Source organism: Cricetulus griseus, chromosome 3 (assembly GCF_003668045.3).
Source record: "Cricetulus griseus strain 17A/GY chromosome 3, alternate assembly CriGri-PICRH-1.0, whole genome shotgun sequence".
NCBI lineage: Eukaryota > Metazoa > Chordata > Mammalia > Rodentia > Cricetidae > Cricetulus > Cricetulus griseus.
The window spans coordinates 218,327,950-218,345,655 of record NC_048596.1 but is presented as its reverse complement, the minus strand read 5'-3'; the positions used below and the strand labels follow the sequence as shown (position 1 = coordinate 218,345,655).

General features: G+C 40.3%; 1 protein-coding gene across 2 annotated transcripts in view; it reads left to right on the top strand.

Annotated features, from left to right (window-relative positions):
• Positions 1-17,706, top strand: part of Slc39a12 (solute carrier family 39 member 12) — an 83,256-nt gene that overhangs the window by 2,538 nt on the left and 63,012 nt on the right. For both annotated transcript variants that reach the window (XM_035441484.1, XM_027405253.2), the window contains exons 2-3: positions 7,111-7,392; positions 14,536-14,743. In XM_035441484.1, coding sequence (XP_035297375.1) covers positions 7,111-7,392; positions 14,536-14,743 — 490 coding nt within the window. The remainder of the gene's footprint in view (positions 1-7,110; positions 7,393-14,535; positions 14,744-17,706) is intronic.

Here is a 17,706-nt window from a genome sequence, read left to right as displayed (position 1 = left end):
AACTGCCCTGTAATCCCAGCCCCCTAGAATGGAGTTTTAATGGACTTACAGAGAACTCCCAAAAAACAACCCACTCAGTGGGAATCAGGAGCCTGCATACCTTCCTGGAGGGGAAATATCTCTGTTCTGAACACTTCTAGCTTACTGAGCCATATTGAACCTTCCTTTCTAGTCCTTAGTTAAGGTAGTGAGTTTCCTCCTGGATACTGCTTAGGGCAGTACTTCTTAACCTTCCTAATGCCCGCTGAGACCCTTTAATACAGTTCCTCATGTGGTGACCCCCAACCATAGCATTATTTTCATTTCTATTTCATAACTTCTGTTATGAAGTCATAACTTCATTGTTTCTGTTATGACTCTTAATGCAAATAGCTATGTTTTCTGATGATTCTAGTCAATCCCTATGAAGGGGTCATTCGCCCTCCAAAGGGGTTGTACCCCAGAGGTTGCTAACTGCCTCTCTACAGGATCACATGGACATAGATGTACGTGCTGGATCGTAGAGCTCACAATGCCTTCAGTCCCTATTCTTCAAGGCCATGTGTGATCCTTTCCCAGAGACTTTGGAACAGTGACATTCCTCAGAAATCCCATCCCATCTAACCCAGATGTCCCCCACCCCTCATCTGCCTCAGATGCTAAGATCAGATGCTCAGGATTTTAACTGAATTTTTTCAGTGTCCCAGAAGGTGCATCAGCAAGTTCTTAGCTGCTGAGGTGGGTGGGTTTTTTGTTTGTTTGTTTGTTTGTTTGTTTGAGACATGATTTCTCTGTAGCTTTGTACATCAGGCTGGCTTCAAGCCCACAGAGATCCAGCTGCCTCTCAAGAAATGACCACTGTTTTAGGGAACCCATTTTAGTGCACACATGCTCCTACCCCCAGCTCACTTGTTATAACTTTGATGTGTGTAAACATCTAAAGTTTTCTTGCAGGTAGCAACCATGTTTTCTTTTTAAAAATGATGTATTTGTTTTTTACTTTTCATCTGTGTGGGTATCTTGCCTGCATTTATGTCTGTGCACCGCCTGTGTGCAAGTGCCCACAGACATCCTCTGGAACAGGAGTTAGTGACAGTTGTGAGCTACCGTGTGGGGGCTGAGGATCCATCTAAACAGATCCTTAGGAAGAGCAGCCAGCACTCTTAACTGCTGAGCCATCTTTCCAGCCACACACTTGTCTTTTTGTCGACATATATTCTTTGTACAAAGTAGGTTTCATAAGGATGATAATTTAATTTAAGTATATCACATAACTTGGCTATATTTTCTACCAGTACCCTCCCCCGTCTAGTCTTACTATTCCCACTAGCCAGTTTATCTTTCTACTTTCTACTTTCATGTCATCTATACACACATACATAAATAAATACCAGAAATAAAAAGATAGGTAGATGATAGATAGATAGATAGATAGATAGATAGATAGATAGATAGATGATAGGTAGGTAGATAGAAGCAATAAGATGCTAACATCATAAATCAGTTCTGAAGCTGGATTATTTCACTGTCTTTCTTCTGTGGGTGTAGAAAGCTCTGATGCTGCTCTTTGTAGCTCCAGTTCTCATCTGGCATAAGCAAAGCTGAACTATGCATTAGACGGATGAAGTTTGACTTGGCTTCAGGGAGTAATGGGAAATTACCACCAAGAATCTGGGCAAGCCATTGAGCTTGCAAGGCAAGCCCTTGCTTGGAGTTTGATTAATCTTTTCTCCAACTCCATTTCCTTCTGAAGTCTTTAAAATGAATTATCTGAATCTGGATTTGTTTATTTCCTTTAAACCTATGCTCCCCCCTGACAAGATGTAAAGGGACATTGATGGATGATCCCCAAATGTGGCTTTTCTTCTTTAACAAATAATATTTTCACCAGGGTGTAGCCTTAGGTAGATTTGATTCCAATGAGATGGCAATATTTATAAAATTTTGTTAAACATCCTTTCCCATATACAACTGTGCCAGCAGCTAAATATTTCATTCACAAAACTAAATCAAGTTGTAATGAATGGAGAGTTTCCCCCTTCTTTCCATCACCAATCCTAGTTGCCTAGGGGGAGGAATTCTTATTTATTTGTTTGTTTGTTTGTTTGTTTTTACTTCTTAAGCTTCGATAGTTTTCTTTCTCCAAGGTATTGCCCTCTGTAGCTTCTCTAAGATTCAGTTATAAAAACAAAGATTTTTTAAAGCTCATTTGATTCGTAGTTCACTTCATTAAGCATCCAACTAGGTGACTCCTAGTTAGTGTAACTAAATCTTGTCACACAAAACAAGATGCTTCTAGAACTTCTAGAACTGGCTTGAATTTTTTGAAATCAGAAAGAAGCTAACTATGTTCCGTGTTGTATGCTTTGAGTTATCCCATTCTACAATACCTGTCTGTGCAGTCTTGATGTTTCCACATGATACACACCCTGTATTAAATATTAGGGGGGGACCAGGAATGGGCAGGAGCCTCAGGCACACCAAATAGTATTCAGAGTGGCTACATACACTCCTGTGTGCCTGTTGACTTGACGACATGTGATTGGTATGGTGGCCTCCTGAGCTTCCTAGACCCAATATTGCTGGCAGCTTTTTAATGGCCCAGTCCAGTCCAACAACAACCTTTATTGAGATACTCATTCAACCTTCTACACCATCCTTGTCTCATCATCACTGATGTTAGATTCTTCAATATCCTTTGCCTCTTTCAACTTAACCTCTCTTCCTACCAAAAAAGGACAGAAAATGATTTGGTAAAGAAATTAAGATCCATATAACTAACCACTACTAGCTGTGTGTCTTTAAGCAAGTGATTAGCATCAGTTAGATTTGGTCATGTTACACTATGGGCAAACATTTTTCATAGGAGAGAAATTATATATGTTTGATTTTAAGTTCAATATTTTTGCATATTGAAACATCCACTAATTTATTAACTATCAAATAATGGAATGATTGGTATTCTAAATGCCTTATAGCATATGGCTATCTTTGGTAGTTTATTAAGGAGGTCAAGAATATTTTTCCATTAAAAAATAATAGAATGGAATATTTTTTTCTATTTTGAGACAAGGTTTCTCTGTGTAGCTTTGGAGCCTATCTTGGCACTCACTCTGTAGACCAGGCTGTCCTCAAACTCACAGAGATCTGCCTGCCTCTGCCTTCTGAGTGCTGGTATTAAAGGCATGTGCCATCAATACCTGGCTATTCTATTATGCATGAGGTAAAGGCAAGAAGATCTCTGAGTTGGAGGCCAACCAAAGCTATAAAGTGAGACTTCATCTCAAAAACAAAACAAAACAAAACAAAAAACCCCCAATATGCTATACATTTTCCAGCATTAGTTAGATTGCATTCTAAGGAACATCTGAGTATGTGAAATGCTTAGCATGGTGTTATGCAATGAAGTTATCACTCAGTCATAAGTCACACTGTCTGCAGTGTAGCTACGCAAGGTTACTTTTCTTTAAGTGAGAAGTTTTATTAGAAAGGGAAGGGGGATGAGAGGGGAAAGAGAACAGAAGTAAAGAGACAGAGAGACAGAGAAAGGACACAAGAGAAGAGGGAGACAGGAGAAGTCTGGTCTGCCCCAGGGGAACAGCGGGAAGACAGCACAAGGTTATTTAGTACACAGAATAGTTTTATCAAGATAGTTTCAACCCAGCTACATTTTTTTCTCTTTTTATTATTATTAATTCAAGTTAGGGAACAGGCTTGTTTCACATGTAATTCCCCTCTCCCTCTCCATCTCCCTCCCCTTACCCCCATTCCTTCTCCCCCACCTCCAACCTACCCCCCACCCCATCCACCCACCACTCCCCAGGCAGGGTAGGGCCCCGGCTCCACCAAGTCCACCACCCAGCTACATTTTTATGTTTTGGTTTCAGCCCTATGATCAGCCACCAATGTATACACTCATTGTAGGAAGGGGGCTACTTACGGAATGCCAGATGGTTGCTGTGGCTTCATGCTGAACATAGATTTTCACGTGAACTCTGTGTGTCCCCGGAAGCTGAGTTGGAGAGGAAGTAGACTAAAGTGTATGTGGCTTATTGAGAAAACTTCTAGTTCCATCCATTTTCCAAAACTTTCCAGCCACAGCTCCTGTCATTTTTCTCACTGTCCAATGATGTTTCTTTGAATTCCTTATGTCATGTGACTCTCTCAAGTTAGAGGATCTACATCTCTCTGTGGCGTGTGAAACAATGTACCAGAGTACAGGGTAGAGACGTCTTTCCATCCAGCCTTGAAGAGTTCTGAGACAAAATCAAATGACCTGAACAGAAAAGAAAGGCAGACTAGCAGAAGAAAAGTGTATAAGTTTTATTTGTATTGATATTTTATGTGGTGAAGACAGTTACACCAAAAGACAAGAATGCCCCCAAATATATATACACAATTTAAACAACAACAACAAAAACCCAATACAAAGAATTGTGGACATGTGAGAGGAGGAAGGAAAAATGGCTTAGGATTAGGAAATATGTGAAGGAAATGAACAGATGGTAGGGGTGATGTAGTCTATGCAGATTAATAAGATTGCATCAGTTTCCTGGGATAAGAATATTCTGTTCTTGGTACATAGAAGACACCCTTCTCAAAGGAAACTTAGTCCTCACTTTTAGAAAGAAGGGGAGAGGGCAGAGAGAACTTCCATATTTACTGTTTCCCAGTTGCCTTTAACTCAAAATTGTCAATACACCAAAGTGATATATGGGGATGAGTATGTTATGATATGTTCCATTCAATGGAAACATTTTGACAAATCTCTTTGGTGAGAACAGAGGAGGACCCGGTGACCACTGAATTTTTAATACCTCCTAAATACCAGGTTTTGTGCCATGTACTGAGAGCATTAGACTGAAGACCTGGAAACCTGACCAAATAAACACTTGCTCTTGTTGTGGAGAGACAGAGAAAGACCAACAAAGTAGTTTTATAATACAGTGCTGTGAAGAAAATGAAATTCTAGAGCTGTGCTGCCCAACACAGTAGCCTCAGCTACATGTACCTATTCAATAATTGAAATATGACTTCTTTAATGTAAGATATGCTGGCAAATGTACACTAGATCTAAAATACTTGGACTTACATAAAACATAAAATATCTCATTATTCATTTTAGACTTTTGACTGCATGCTCAAATAAGTGTGTCTGGAATATGTAAATTTTATAAAGTATTAAAATGAGTCACATGTTTATTTTCACTATTTCTTTTGGGTGGGGTTTTTGTTTTTGCTTTTGTTTTTTTTCAGTGCAAACTATTTTCTACTTTTAAATTAGAAACAAGCTTCTTTTACATGTCAGTCCCAGTTCCCTCTCCCTTCCCTACTCGCCTGCCCTCCATCGACCCCCTATCCCAACCCCTTTCAGCTCCCCAGGGAGGGTGAGGCCTTCCATGGGGAAATCTTCAAAGTCTGTCATATCATTTGGAGCAGGGCCTATACTTTCCTCTGTGTGTCTAAGCTGAGAGAGTATCCCTCCATGTGGAATGAGTTCCCAAAATCCATTTGTGTACTAGGATAAATACTGATCCACTACAGAGGCCCCATAGACTGCCCAGACCTCCAAACTGACATCCTCGTTCAGGGGGTATGGAACAATCCTATGCTGGTTTCCCAGCTGTCAGTCTGGGGTCCACGAGCAACCCCTTGTTGCTCAGCTATTTCTGTGGGTTTCTCCAGCCTGGTCTTGACCCCTCATCACTCCTTCCTGTCTGCAACTGGGTTCCAGGAGGTTAGCTCAGTGCTTAGCTATGGGTGTCTGCTTCTGCTTCCATCAGCTACTGGATAAAGGCTCTAGGATGGCATACAAGGTAGTATTAATCTCATTATCGGAGAAGGGCATTTAAGGTAGCCTTTCCACTATTGCTTATATTGTTAGTTAGGGTCAAATTTGTAGATCTCTGGAAATTTCCCTAGTGCCAGAATTCTCTTTAAACCTATAATGACTCCCTCTATTATGGTATCTCTTTTCTTGCTCTCCTCTATTCTACCCCCTGACAAGGTCTTCCTGCTCCCTCATGTCCTCCTCTGCCCTCCTCTTCTCCCTGTCTCTTTCTTTTAGCTACCTCTCCCCTCCCTTTTATTTTCACTATTAAAAACATAGCTATCTAGAAAATTTCAAAGTCATATGTGTCTTGCATGCTATTTTTTAAATTTTTTTATTTGAATTAGAAACAAGATTGTTTTACACATCAATTCCAGTTCCCTCTCCCTCCTCTCCTCCTCTACCACTCCCCCCCCAACTAAAACCCTACCTATCACATATCCTTTCTGCTCCCCCTGGATGGTGAGGCCTTCCACAGGGGGTCATAAGAGTCTATCATATACTTTGGGATAGGGCCTAGGCCCATCCCCATGTTTCTTGGCTCAGAGAGTATCTTCTGTGTGGATTGGGCTCCAAAGTCCACACCTATGCTAGGGATAAGTACTGAACTACTACAGGAGGTCCTGTAGATTTCCGAGGTTTCCTCACTGAAACCCATGTTCCTGGGGTCTGGTTCAGTCCCATGCTGGTATCTCAGCTATCAATCTGGGGAACAGGAGCTCCACAATGTTCAGGTCAGTTGTTTCTGTGGGTTTCACCAGCTTGGTCTGGACCTCTTTGCCCCTTGCATGCTATTTTTATAGAACAACATTGTGAGGGACAACAAAGATTGAGAGCCTTGTGGAAGGTCCCCTAAAGAGTGACATTTTTGTTTGTATGTATATTTGTTTTCTTGTTTTTGGTTTTGCAAGACAGCTTTTCTCTGTGTAACAGTCCTGGATATCCTAGAACTGGCTTTGTAGACGAGGTTTGCCTTGAACTCACAGAGATCTACCTGCCTCTGCCTTCCATGTGCTGGGATTAATGGCATTCACCACCAGGCCCAGCCAAACGAGTTGGCTGGGTTTATGCAAAAGAGCAAGGCAACATCTTGAGTACAGAGAGGCCACTTTTACAAAAAAGGGTCCCCAGAAAGAGATGATGGTCAAGTAAACATCTCACCATGACTCAGTCTCTATAGTTGCTGGGACTGACTGCCTTGCTCTGTATTCACAAGGCACAAATCATTTGAGAACTTGCATGGGCACTGCTCTGGGGCTGTACATAAAACATGGCTTTGTCTTCCTTACCTTCCCCCACAGTGTTTGGAACCAGATGCGCTGTTACTAACAGCTGGTGGAGATTTTGAGGATGAGCTTAGAGAGGAGGTGGTCCAGAGAGTTTCTCTCCTCCTCCTCTATTACATCATTCACCAAGAAGAGATCTGTTCCTCAAAGCTCAACATGAACAACAGAGAGTATGCATTTTACCTGCATAGCTTACTGGGTCTCAGGCAGGATGAAGACTCCGATTTCCTTTCACAGAAGGAGACTGATGACATCCTGACTCTCACCAGGAAATATTTTGGCACTTCTGGTAGCCAGGTAAGATGTAAGAAACTGCTAACTGTGCTCCTGTTGAAGTGTAGGCTTGTACATACTTGTGTCAATTATTCCTAGGACATGGGTGAACTTCTCTCTTTTTTTTTTTTTGCAGATTTTTAAAATTTGAATTAGAAACAAGTTTGTTTTACATGTCAATCCCAGTTCCCTCTCCCTCCCTTCTTCCCCTACCACCTTCCCTACCTATCACATATCCTTTCTGCTCCTTAGGGTGCCATCAGAGTCTCTCATATCCTTTGGGATAGGGCCTAGGCCCACCCCCGTGTGTCTTGGCTCAGGGAGTATTCCTCTATGTGGAATGGGCTCCCAAAGTCCACACCTATGCTAGGGATAAGTACTGAACTACTACAGCAGTTCCTGTAGATTTCCGAGGTTTCCTCACTGAAACCCCCGTTCCTGGGGTCTGGATCAGTCCCATGCTGGTAACCCAGCTATCAATCTGGGGACCAAGAGCTCCCAGATGTTCAGGTCATCTGTTTCAGTGGGCTTCACCAGCCTGGTCTGGACCCTTTGCTCTTCACTTGTCCTTCTCTGCAACTGGATCCCAGTTCAGTTCAGTGATTAGTTGTGGGTATCTGCTTCTACTTCCACCAGCTGCTGGATGAGGGATATTGGGTGGCATAAAAGTGAGTCACCAATCTCATTATCAGGGGAAGGCATTTAAGGTAGTCTCTCCTCTGTTGCTTAGATTGTTAGCTGGTGTCATCTTTGTAGATCTCCAGACATTTCCCTAGTGCCTGATTTCTCTGTAAACCTAAAATGTCTGCCCCTATTATGGTATCTCCATTCTTGTTATCTTCTGTTCTTTGCCTGACTCAACCTTTCTGCTCCCTCATGTCCTCTGTACCCCTCTTCTTCTCCCCTTCTCATTCTCCTAGCAACCTCCCCCCCCTTTCCCGTGCTCCCAATTTGCTCAGGGGATCTTGACCCTTTCCACTTCTCCAGGGGAACATGTATGTCTCTCTTAGTGTTCTCCTTGTTTACTAGCTTCTCTGGCAGTGTGGATTGTAGACTGGTAATCCTTTGCTCTATATCTAAAAATCATATATGAGCGAGTACATGCCATGTTTGTCTTCTTGTGATTGGGTTACCTCACTCAAAATGGTTTCTTTTAGTTCCATCCATTTTCCTGCAAATTTCAAGATTCCATTGGTTTTTTTTCTGCTGAGTAGTACTCCATTGTGTAAATGTACCACATTTTCTCTATCCATTCTTCAGTTGAGGGGCATCTAGGCTGCTTCCAGTTTCTGGCTATTACAAACAATGCTGCTATGAACATCGTTGAACAGATGTCCCTATTGTATGAATGTGCTTCTTTTGGGTATATGCCTAAGAGTGTAATTGCTGGATCTTGTGGTAGACTGATTCCCATTTTCTTGAGGAGTTGCCATACTGATTTCCAAAGTGGCTGTACTAGTTGGCACTCCCACCAGCAATGGAGAAGTGTTCCCCTTTCTCCACATCCTCTCCAGCATAAACTGTCATTTGTGTTTTTGATTTTAGCCATTCTGACAGGAGTAAGATGGTATCTCAGAGTTGTTTTGATTTGCATCTCACTGATGGCTAAGGATGTTGAAAACTCTCTTATGTGTCTTTTAGTCGTTTTAGATTCCTCTATTGAGAATTGTCTATTTAGTTTTGTACCCCACTTTTTAATTGGATCATTTGGTATTTTGGAGTCTAGCTTCTTGTGTTCTTTGTATATTTTGGAGATCAGCCCTCTGTCAGTTGTGGGGTTGCTGAATATCTTTTCCCAGTCTGTGAGCTGCCGTTTTGTTTTGCTGACTGTGTCCTTTGCCTTACAGAAGCTTCTCAGTTTCAGGAGGTCCCACTTATCAATTGTTGATCTCAGTGTCTGTGCTACTGGTGTTATGTTCAGGAAGCAGTCTCCTGTACCAAGTAATTCAAGGGTATTTCCCACTTTGTCTTCTAATAGGTTCTGTGTGGCTGGATTGGTGTTGAGGTCTTTGATCTATTTGAACTTAAGTTTTGTGCATGACGATGGACTTGGATCTATCTTCAGTCTTCTACATGCCAGCATTCAGTTATGCCAGCACCATTTCTTGAAGATGCTCTCTTAATTCCATCGGATAAATTTAGATTGTCAAAATCAGGTGTTGGTAGGTGTGTGGGTTATTATCAGGGTTTTCAACTCTATTCCATTGGTCTACCTGTCTATTTTTGTGCCAATACCAAGCTGTTTTCAGGACTATAGCTCTGTAATAGAGCTTGAAGTCTGGATGCTTCCAGAAGATCCTCTATTGTACAGGGATGTTTGGGCTATCCTGGGTCTTTTGTTTCTCCATAGAAAGTTGAGAATTGTTCTTTCAAGATCTGTGAAGAATTGTGTTGGGATTTTGATGGGGATTGCATTGAATCTGTAGATTACTTTTGGCAAGATTGCCATTTTTACTATGTTGATCCTGCCTATCCAAGAGCATGGGAGATCTTTCCATCTTCTAGTATCTTCCTTAATTTCTTTCTTTAGAGAGTCAAAATTTTTATGGTACAGGTCTTTCACTTTTTTGGTTAGTGTTACTCCAAGGTATTTTATGTTGTTTGTGGCAATTGTAAAGGGTGATGTTTCTCTGATTTCTTTCTCCACCAATGTGTCATCCGTATATAGTAGGGCTACAGATTTTTTTGAGTTAATCTTGTATCCTGCCACTTTGCTGAAGGTGTTTATCAGCTGTAGGAGTTCCCTGGTAGAGTTTTTCGGGTCACTAATGTAGACTATCATATCATCTGCAAATAGTGAGAATTTGACTTCTTCCTTTCCTATTTGTATTCCCTTGATCTCCTTTTGTTGTCTTATTGCTCTAGCTAGAACTTCAAGGACAATATTGAAGAGGTATGGAGAGAGTGGACAGCCTTGTCTTGTCCCTGATTTTAGAGGAATTGCATTGAGTTTCTCTCCATTTAATTTGATGTTGGCTGTTGGCTTGCTGTATATTGCTTTTATTATGTTAATGTATGTTCCTGTTATCCCTGATTTCTCAAAGACCTTTATCATGAAAGGGTGTTGGATTTTGTCAAGGGCTTTTCAACATCTAGAGAGATGATCATGTGTTTTTTTTTTTCCTCAGTCTGTTTATATGGTAGACAAATTGATGGATTTTCATATGTCGAACCATCCTTGCATCCCTGGGATGAAGCCTACTTGATCATGGTGGATGATTTCTCTAATGTGTTCTTGGATTAGATTTGCCAGTATTTTACTGAGTATTTTTGTGTCAATGTCATGAGGGATATTGGTCTGTAGTTCTCTTTCTTAGTTGTGTCTTTGTGTGGCTCCGGTATTAAGGTTATTGAAGCCTCGTAAAAAGAGTTTGGCAATGACCCTTCTGCTTCTGTTGTGTGGAATACTTTGAGGAGAATCTCTGGTAGAATTCTGTTCTGGAGTCATCTGGCCCTGGACTTTTTTTGGTTGGGAGACTTCTGATGACTGCTTCTATTTCATTAGGGGTTATAGGTCTATTTAAGTTGCTTATCTGTTCTTGATTTTATTCGGTAAGTGAAATCTGTCCACAAAATTGTCCATTTCCTTTAGATTTTTGAATTTTGATGAATATAGGTTTTCAAAGTATGACCTGATGATTCTCTGGATTTCCTCTGTGTCTGTTGTTATGTCTCCCTTTTCATTCCTGATTTCATTGATTTGCGTGTTCACTCTCTGCCGTTTGTAAGTTTGGATAAAGATTTGTCTATCTTGTTGATTTTTCTCTGAATAGCACCTCTTAGTTATATTGATTCTTTGTATTTTTCTATTGGTGAACTTCTAAGAGAGATGGGTATTTCTGGTTTTAATTACAGGATAGTAAGTGATATCCACTTAGATTTAAAATTCTAAGTGGAACCGGAATGACTAAATGAAGGTGGCTTTTAGCCAGAAGCTGGGTGGGTGGGTGGATAGGCAGGCCAGGTGACAGGGCAGTTCTCATCTCCTGAAAACTATGACTCAAAGATTTTGATCAACATCCAAGAGATGAACTATAGTGATGGAAGGCCCTGTGTCTGTTTGTCTTGGCTTCTGGCCAGGGAAGAAGACAGAAACAATTTAAGATATGTATTTATCATCAGTGATTTCATTGATGAAATAGCTTTTGCAAAAGCGTTACTTTCAATAGTCAACCCCAAATAGCTGCCCCTCTGCTGTTTGGCATTTTGTGTCTATGCACATGCTTCTCCTCTCCCCCAGGCTCCTACTCTCGGGAGATGGGTACCTGTTCCTCTGTGGCCTTCATTGCTGTTCTAGGAAGGCTGGCCTTTCAAGCATGCTTTAGGTTCCAGCAGATGAAGGTATCCGAACATAAAGTTTATTATTATTCTCCTCATCATATGGAACTGGGGACAGGGCTCATGGATGAAGTGCTTGAAGCACAAGCATGAATGCCTGAGTTTGGATCTCTAGAGCCACTATAAAAGCCATATGTTTCAATTACGCCTGTAATCCTTGGGGTTGAAGGGAAACAGGCAGATACTTGTGGACTTGTGGTCAGCCAGTGTAGCCAAAATGGAAAGCTGTAGGTTCAGTGACAGACACTGTCTCAAAAATTAAAGGTAGAGAGTGATAGTGGATGATAACTGACATTGACTTCTGGCCTCTACATGAGTACACACAGGCCACATACACATTTACACACACATGCATATACCCATATACCACACACACACACACACACACACACACACACACACACACACACACCCATCATCATCACCATCCACACCATCATCACTATCATCATTATCAGTGTCATCATTGTGGTCGTCATCATCATTATCTTCATCATCATCATCCCGGGGATTGAACCTAGTCCTTTGTGCATGCTAAGCAAGCATTCTGCCACTGAGCTATACCTTCCACCTCATAAATCTTTTTTTCCAGCTAAAAATGTGTATAATTTTATTCATTTTAACTTGTTTTATTAATTTATTTTTTACATTCTAATCCTAGTTCCTCCTCCTTCCTCTCCTCCCACTCCCCCCATCTTCCTCCACTCTCCACCTTCCATCTGCTCCTCAGAGAGGGTAAGGCCTCCCTAGGAAGCTTACTAAGTCTATCCCATCCTCTTGCTGGGGCAGGACCAAGGCACCTCTCCACTCCACACCCCTGTGTCTAGACTGGGCAAGGTATCTCTCCATATAGAATGGGCTCCACTAAGTCAGTTTGTGCATTAATTAGTGTTAGATCTTGGACCCACTGCCAGTGGCCTCATATATTGTCCCAGCTCCACCATTGTCCCCTATATTAAAGGAGTCTAGTTCAGTCTTATGCAGGTTCTCCATTTGTCAGACCTGAGTCAGTGATCTCTCACTAGCTTGGGTCAGCTGATTCTGTGGGTTTCCCCATCATGGTCTTGACTCTTTTGTTCATATCATCACTCCTCCCTCACTTTGATTGTATTCCAGGAGTTTGGCCCATTGGTTAGTTGTGGATTTCTGCATCGGCTTCCATCTGTTTCTGGAAGAGGGTTCTAGCTTCTCTGGGGTTGTGGATTGTAGGCTGGATATCTTTTGTTTTATGTCTGGTATCCACTTATGAGTGAATACATACTATATTTGTCTTTTTGGGTCTGGTTTACCTCACTCAGGATGCTTTTTTCCTAGTTCTGTCCACTTGCCTGCAAATTTTAGGATGTCATTGTTTCTTACCGCTGGGTAGTACTCCATTGTGTAATTGTACCACATTTTCTCTATCCATTTTTCAGTTGAGGGACATCTAGTCTGTTTCCAAGATCTGGCTATTATGAATAATGTTGCTATGAGCATAGTTGAGAAAATTCCTTGTGATGTGAATGTGCCTCCTTTGAGTATATGCCCAAAAGTGGTATTTCAGGGTTTTGAGGTAGGTTGACCCCTAATTTTCTGAGAAATCACCATACTGATTTCCACAGTGGTTATACAAGTTTGCAGTGGAGGAGTGTTCCCATTTCTCCATATCCTCTCCAGCATAAGCTGTCATTGGTGTTTTTGAACTTAGACATTCTGATCAGTGTAAGATGTTATCTCAGAGTGGTTTTGATTTGCATTTCCCTAATGACTAAGGATGTTGAGCATTTCCTTAAGTGTCTTTCCACCATTTGAGAATTTTCTGTTTAGATCTGTATCCCATTTTTAAATTGGATTATTTGGTAGTTTGATGTCTATTTTCTTGAGTTCTTTGTATATTTTGGAAATCAGCCCTCTGGCCAATGTGGGGTTGGTGAAGATCTTTTCCCATTTTGTAGGGAGTGTTTTATCTTGTTGACCATATATATACATATTTAAAGCAAAATTCTACCTTAGTCAAATTTACATAGTTTAATCAGGAAAAACTAGTACACACACACACACACACACACACACACACACACACACACACACACACACACACTCTACATGTCTTAGTTCTATAGGAATTCTAAGAACACAGACATGATGCTAGAGTGTACGATATACTCACTGTAGTGAATACATGCTGTGCTTGGGACTCAAGGCTGATGTAGAAGTAAAGGTGGTATCTTAGTTACTTTTCTGTTGATGTGACAAAATACCTGACAAAATCAGCTTAAGGAAGTATGAGTTTATTTTGACTCATAGTTCAAACAGTGCATCATGGCAGAGAATTCAAGGCAGTAGAGGCTTGAATCACTTGATCATACTGAGTCCTACGTTCTGTAGGAAGATTGCAACAAATACTTGTAACCTCATCAAGACAATCTCCCATAGACACAGTTAGAAACCCCTTCCCCAGGTGGCAGTAGACTTTATCAAGTTGACAATTAAAATTAATCATTGAAGTTTCCTGCATCTATGATTCAGAGTTGAAAATCATTTAGGTTTGATTGAAAATCATTTAGATTGAATCTGGGGGAACATTCACCAAAGGAAAGGATGAAAATTGTAAGAACAGGGGATCCCCTTGAAAACAGTGTATCTTTTAGATAGTCACCAAAAAGTGTAGGTAACTGAGACCCAGAAGGGTGGGATTAGATTTGAAAAAGTCAAATGTTTCCCAACTTGTTTTATACAAGTCAATTTTCTTTTAGATGAACAATTCCTCATGCATAGTGGGCAATTTTAGAGGAGACTCACTCAATGTAACCCCAGAAGCTAATGTTTTTTCTTTGTTTCTCACTTTAGTGTATGGAAACTAAGACACTACATAGGAAATCTGGTGTTCAAGGCCTCGATGGTGCTGACAGAAAGACACTTCCTCAGCTGGCAGCAAGCATCATCGCCCTGTCTCTCCAAGGAATTTGCCTGGGGAGAGCAGATTTGCCTTCCCCAGACGACTTTACAGACTATATTTTCAGTTTCTTGAATAGTACCAATTCCCTCCACCTATCCGGTAAGGTTGTTTTTCATGATTTCCTTTCCAACTCACATCTGTCTAATTAATTGTGCCAAAAAGCAAAGGCTAGAGCATTTCAGTGAGTGCATTTGTTCAGGTCTGTTTTAAACACTGTTTTATTTTGGCATTTGATAAGAGAGCCCAGATGGCCTCTCCAGGCTGAAGTCTATCAGCTGCTGAAGCATAAACATGAACTTGGCCCATTTATGTAGGGATAGATATTGTGGATGTAGAGTCAAATGGACAGATTTAAAACCTGCCTTGAGAACTAACTAAATGTTTTCCTGTTTCATACATAACATTGGGCCCGAGATGATGGAATGGTTCAAGAGAATCTGTGGCAGCTTGAGTGTAATCATAAAAGTGAGCCGTTTATGTTTAAGCAGAAGTAGCTTGTATGTTATTCATCTACTTTATTTCTGATAACCAAAATTTGGAGGCTCCAAGATGAAATATAATGCCAGCAATGAAACATGAATATTCATTTTGTATGTGTCTTTGCATTTACTAAGGAAATGTCTTGAAAGTTAAGTATCTGAAATGGTTTGACAGTTTCAAAATCTGAATCCAAGTGTCTGTTGGTAGATTTTCTTTCTACTCTCATTACACAATATCAATCAAAAGCAATCACTTTTCAGTATTGGAAAATGTTGGATCACATTTTCTTTTTTTTCTCAGATTTTTAAAATTTGAATTAGAAACAAGATTGTTTTACATGAGAAACCCAGTTCCCTTCTCCCTCCCCTACCACCCCCCCAACTAAAACCCTATCTATCACATATCCTTTCTGCTCCCCCTAGATGGTGAGGCCTTCCATAGGGTGTCATCAGAGTCTATCATATCCTTTGGGATAGGGTCTAGGCCCACCCCCGTGTGTCTTGCCTCAGGGAGTATTCCTCTATGTGGAATGGGCTCCCAAAGTCCACACCTATGCTAGGGAAAAGTACTGAACTACTACAGGTCCTGTAGATTTCTGAGGTTTCTCACTGAAACCCATGTTCCTAGGGTCTGGTTCAGTCCCATGGTGGTATCCCAGCTATCAGTCTGGGGACCAAGAGCTCCCAGATGTTCAGGTCAGCTGTTTCTGTGGGTTTCACCAGTCTGGTCTGGACCCCTTTGCTCTTCACTTGTCCTTCTCTGCAACTGGATTCCAGTTCAGTTCAGTGATTAGTTGTGGGTGTCTGCTTCTACTTCCACCAGCTCCTGGATGAGGGATATCGGGTGGCATAAAAGTGAGTCACCAATCTCATTATCAGGGGAAGGCATTTAAGGTAGTCTCTCCTCTGTTGCTTAGATTGTTAGCTGGTGTCATCTTTGTAGATCTCCAGACATTTCCCTAGTGCCTGATTTCTCTGTAAATCTAAAATGTCTCCCTCTATTATGGTATCTCCATTCTTGATAAAACTGTAATTCTGATCCTAGCTTCCATGTCAGGAGGCTTGCAACTTGCCTGAAAATCCAGCTCCAGGGAACCCAATACCCTTTTCTGGCCTCTCTGTAGGCAATTGTATATATACACACATACTTACACACACACACACACACACACACACACACACACACACACACACAGAGAGAGAGAGAGAGAGAGAGAGAGAGAGAGAGAGAGAGAGAGAGAGAGAAATAAAACACATCTTTTATAAAAGCATTATAATTCAATATTTCTCATATGACTACTAGCAAATAATTCTCTCATTTACTGTTTTCCAGGATTTTGGATTTTTTTCTAATTCATTTTGAGGGGTGGTTTTGTGGGTATAAAATTATTGATTGACAGCTGTTTCTTTCAGTTCTTTGAATTCATCATCCTACTAATTTTTTTGGATGGGTCCTTCATTGTTCAGAGACAAAATCTTGCAAAGCAACAAGCTAAAGTGGTTCGTATATGTGGGGCAGCTTGTTTTGAAAGATTTTATCTCTGAATTTCATCACTTTGACTGTAATGTGTCTGAACATGGATGCTCACTTATTTAAGTCGCTTGGTGTTTAATAAGCTTCCTGAACATGCCAATGAAGACTTTTATAACACACTTGGGAATTTCTTGGCCATTATTTTCACCAGTTTTTCATTTATCTTTTTGTCCTCTCTTTCTGTGGCTGCCAATACAGCCACAGAAATAACTGTTGTGTTCAGGGTCTCTGAAATTTATTCCTGTTCTTTCTTTTCTCTGTTTTTTAGGAAGAAGTTTTTCGGTTACCCAATCTAAATGATCAGTGATTTTTACCTTCTGTTTCCTCACATATATTGTTGAGTGCTTTTTTATTTTCCAATTTTATCTCAAAACTACACAGTTTTTTATGTAACTTTTATTTTCTTATTTGAAAATTTCTTTTATCTTATTTGTCATGCTTCACTTTAATTATTTAAATATGATTTTCTTTAGTTCCTTAAACATACTTTTGCTAACTCCCTTGAGGATTTTGAGGCTAAATCCAACATCCAGAAATATCTAGAGATGCATTCATTGTTTTCTATTTTTCTTTAACATAGGTCACACTTTGTCAGTTTTCTGGAAAGCTCATAAGACTTCTTTGTTGTTGAAAATTGGTCATTTAGGATAAAATTACTTGGCAAATTTTATATAACTGATTATACTGTTTAGGAAAATTACAAAGACATTTTATTCACAGGTAAGAAGAAGAGTAATACCATATAAACTGTTTTTTTTATTTAATCATTCTCTGTATAATTAATTTTAAAAGCATAGAAATGAATTGAGGGAACCAAACTGCAATGTATGTGTGCCATCAAGAGCAGAATTTTAAAAATTAGAATGTAGTGAAATTAACCTTGGCTTAATTTCACTTGTTTTCTTTGTTTTTCATATACATCTAAAAGGAAAGTGTTTTTACTGATTTGTATACATTAGAGAAATATACAGTCCTATGGGGATGTAGAATGCCTTCAGGAAGTAAATTTCCTTTTTTAATTTGAATTTTTATTACATTGAGCTTATTTT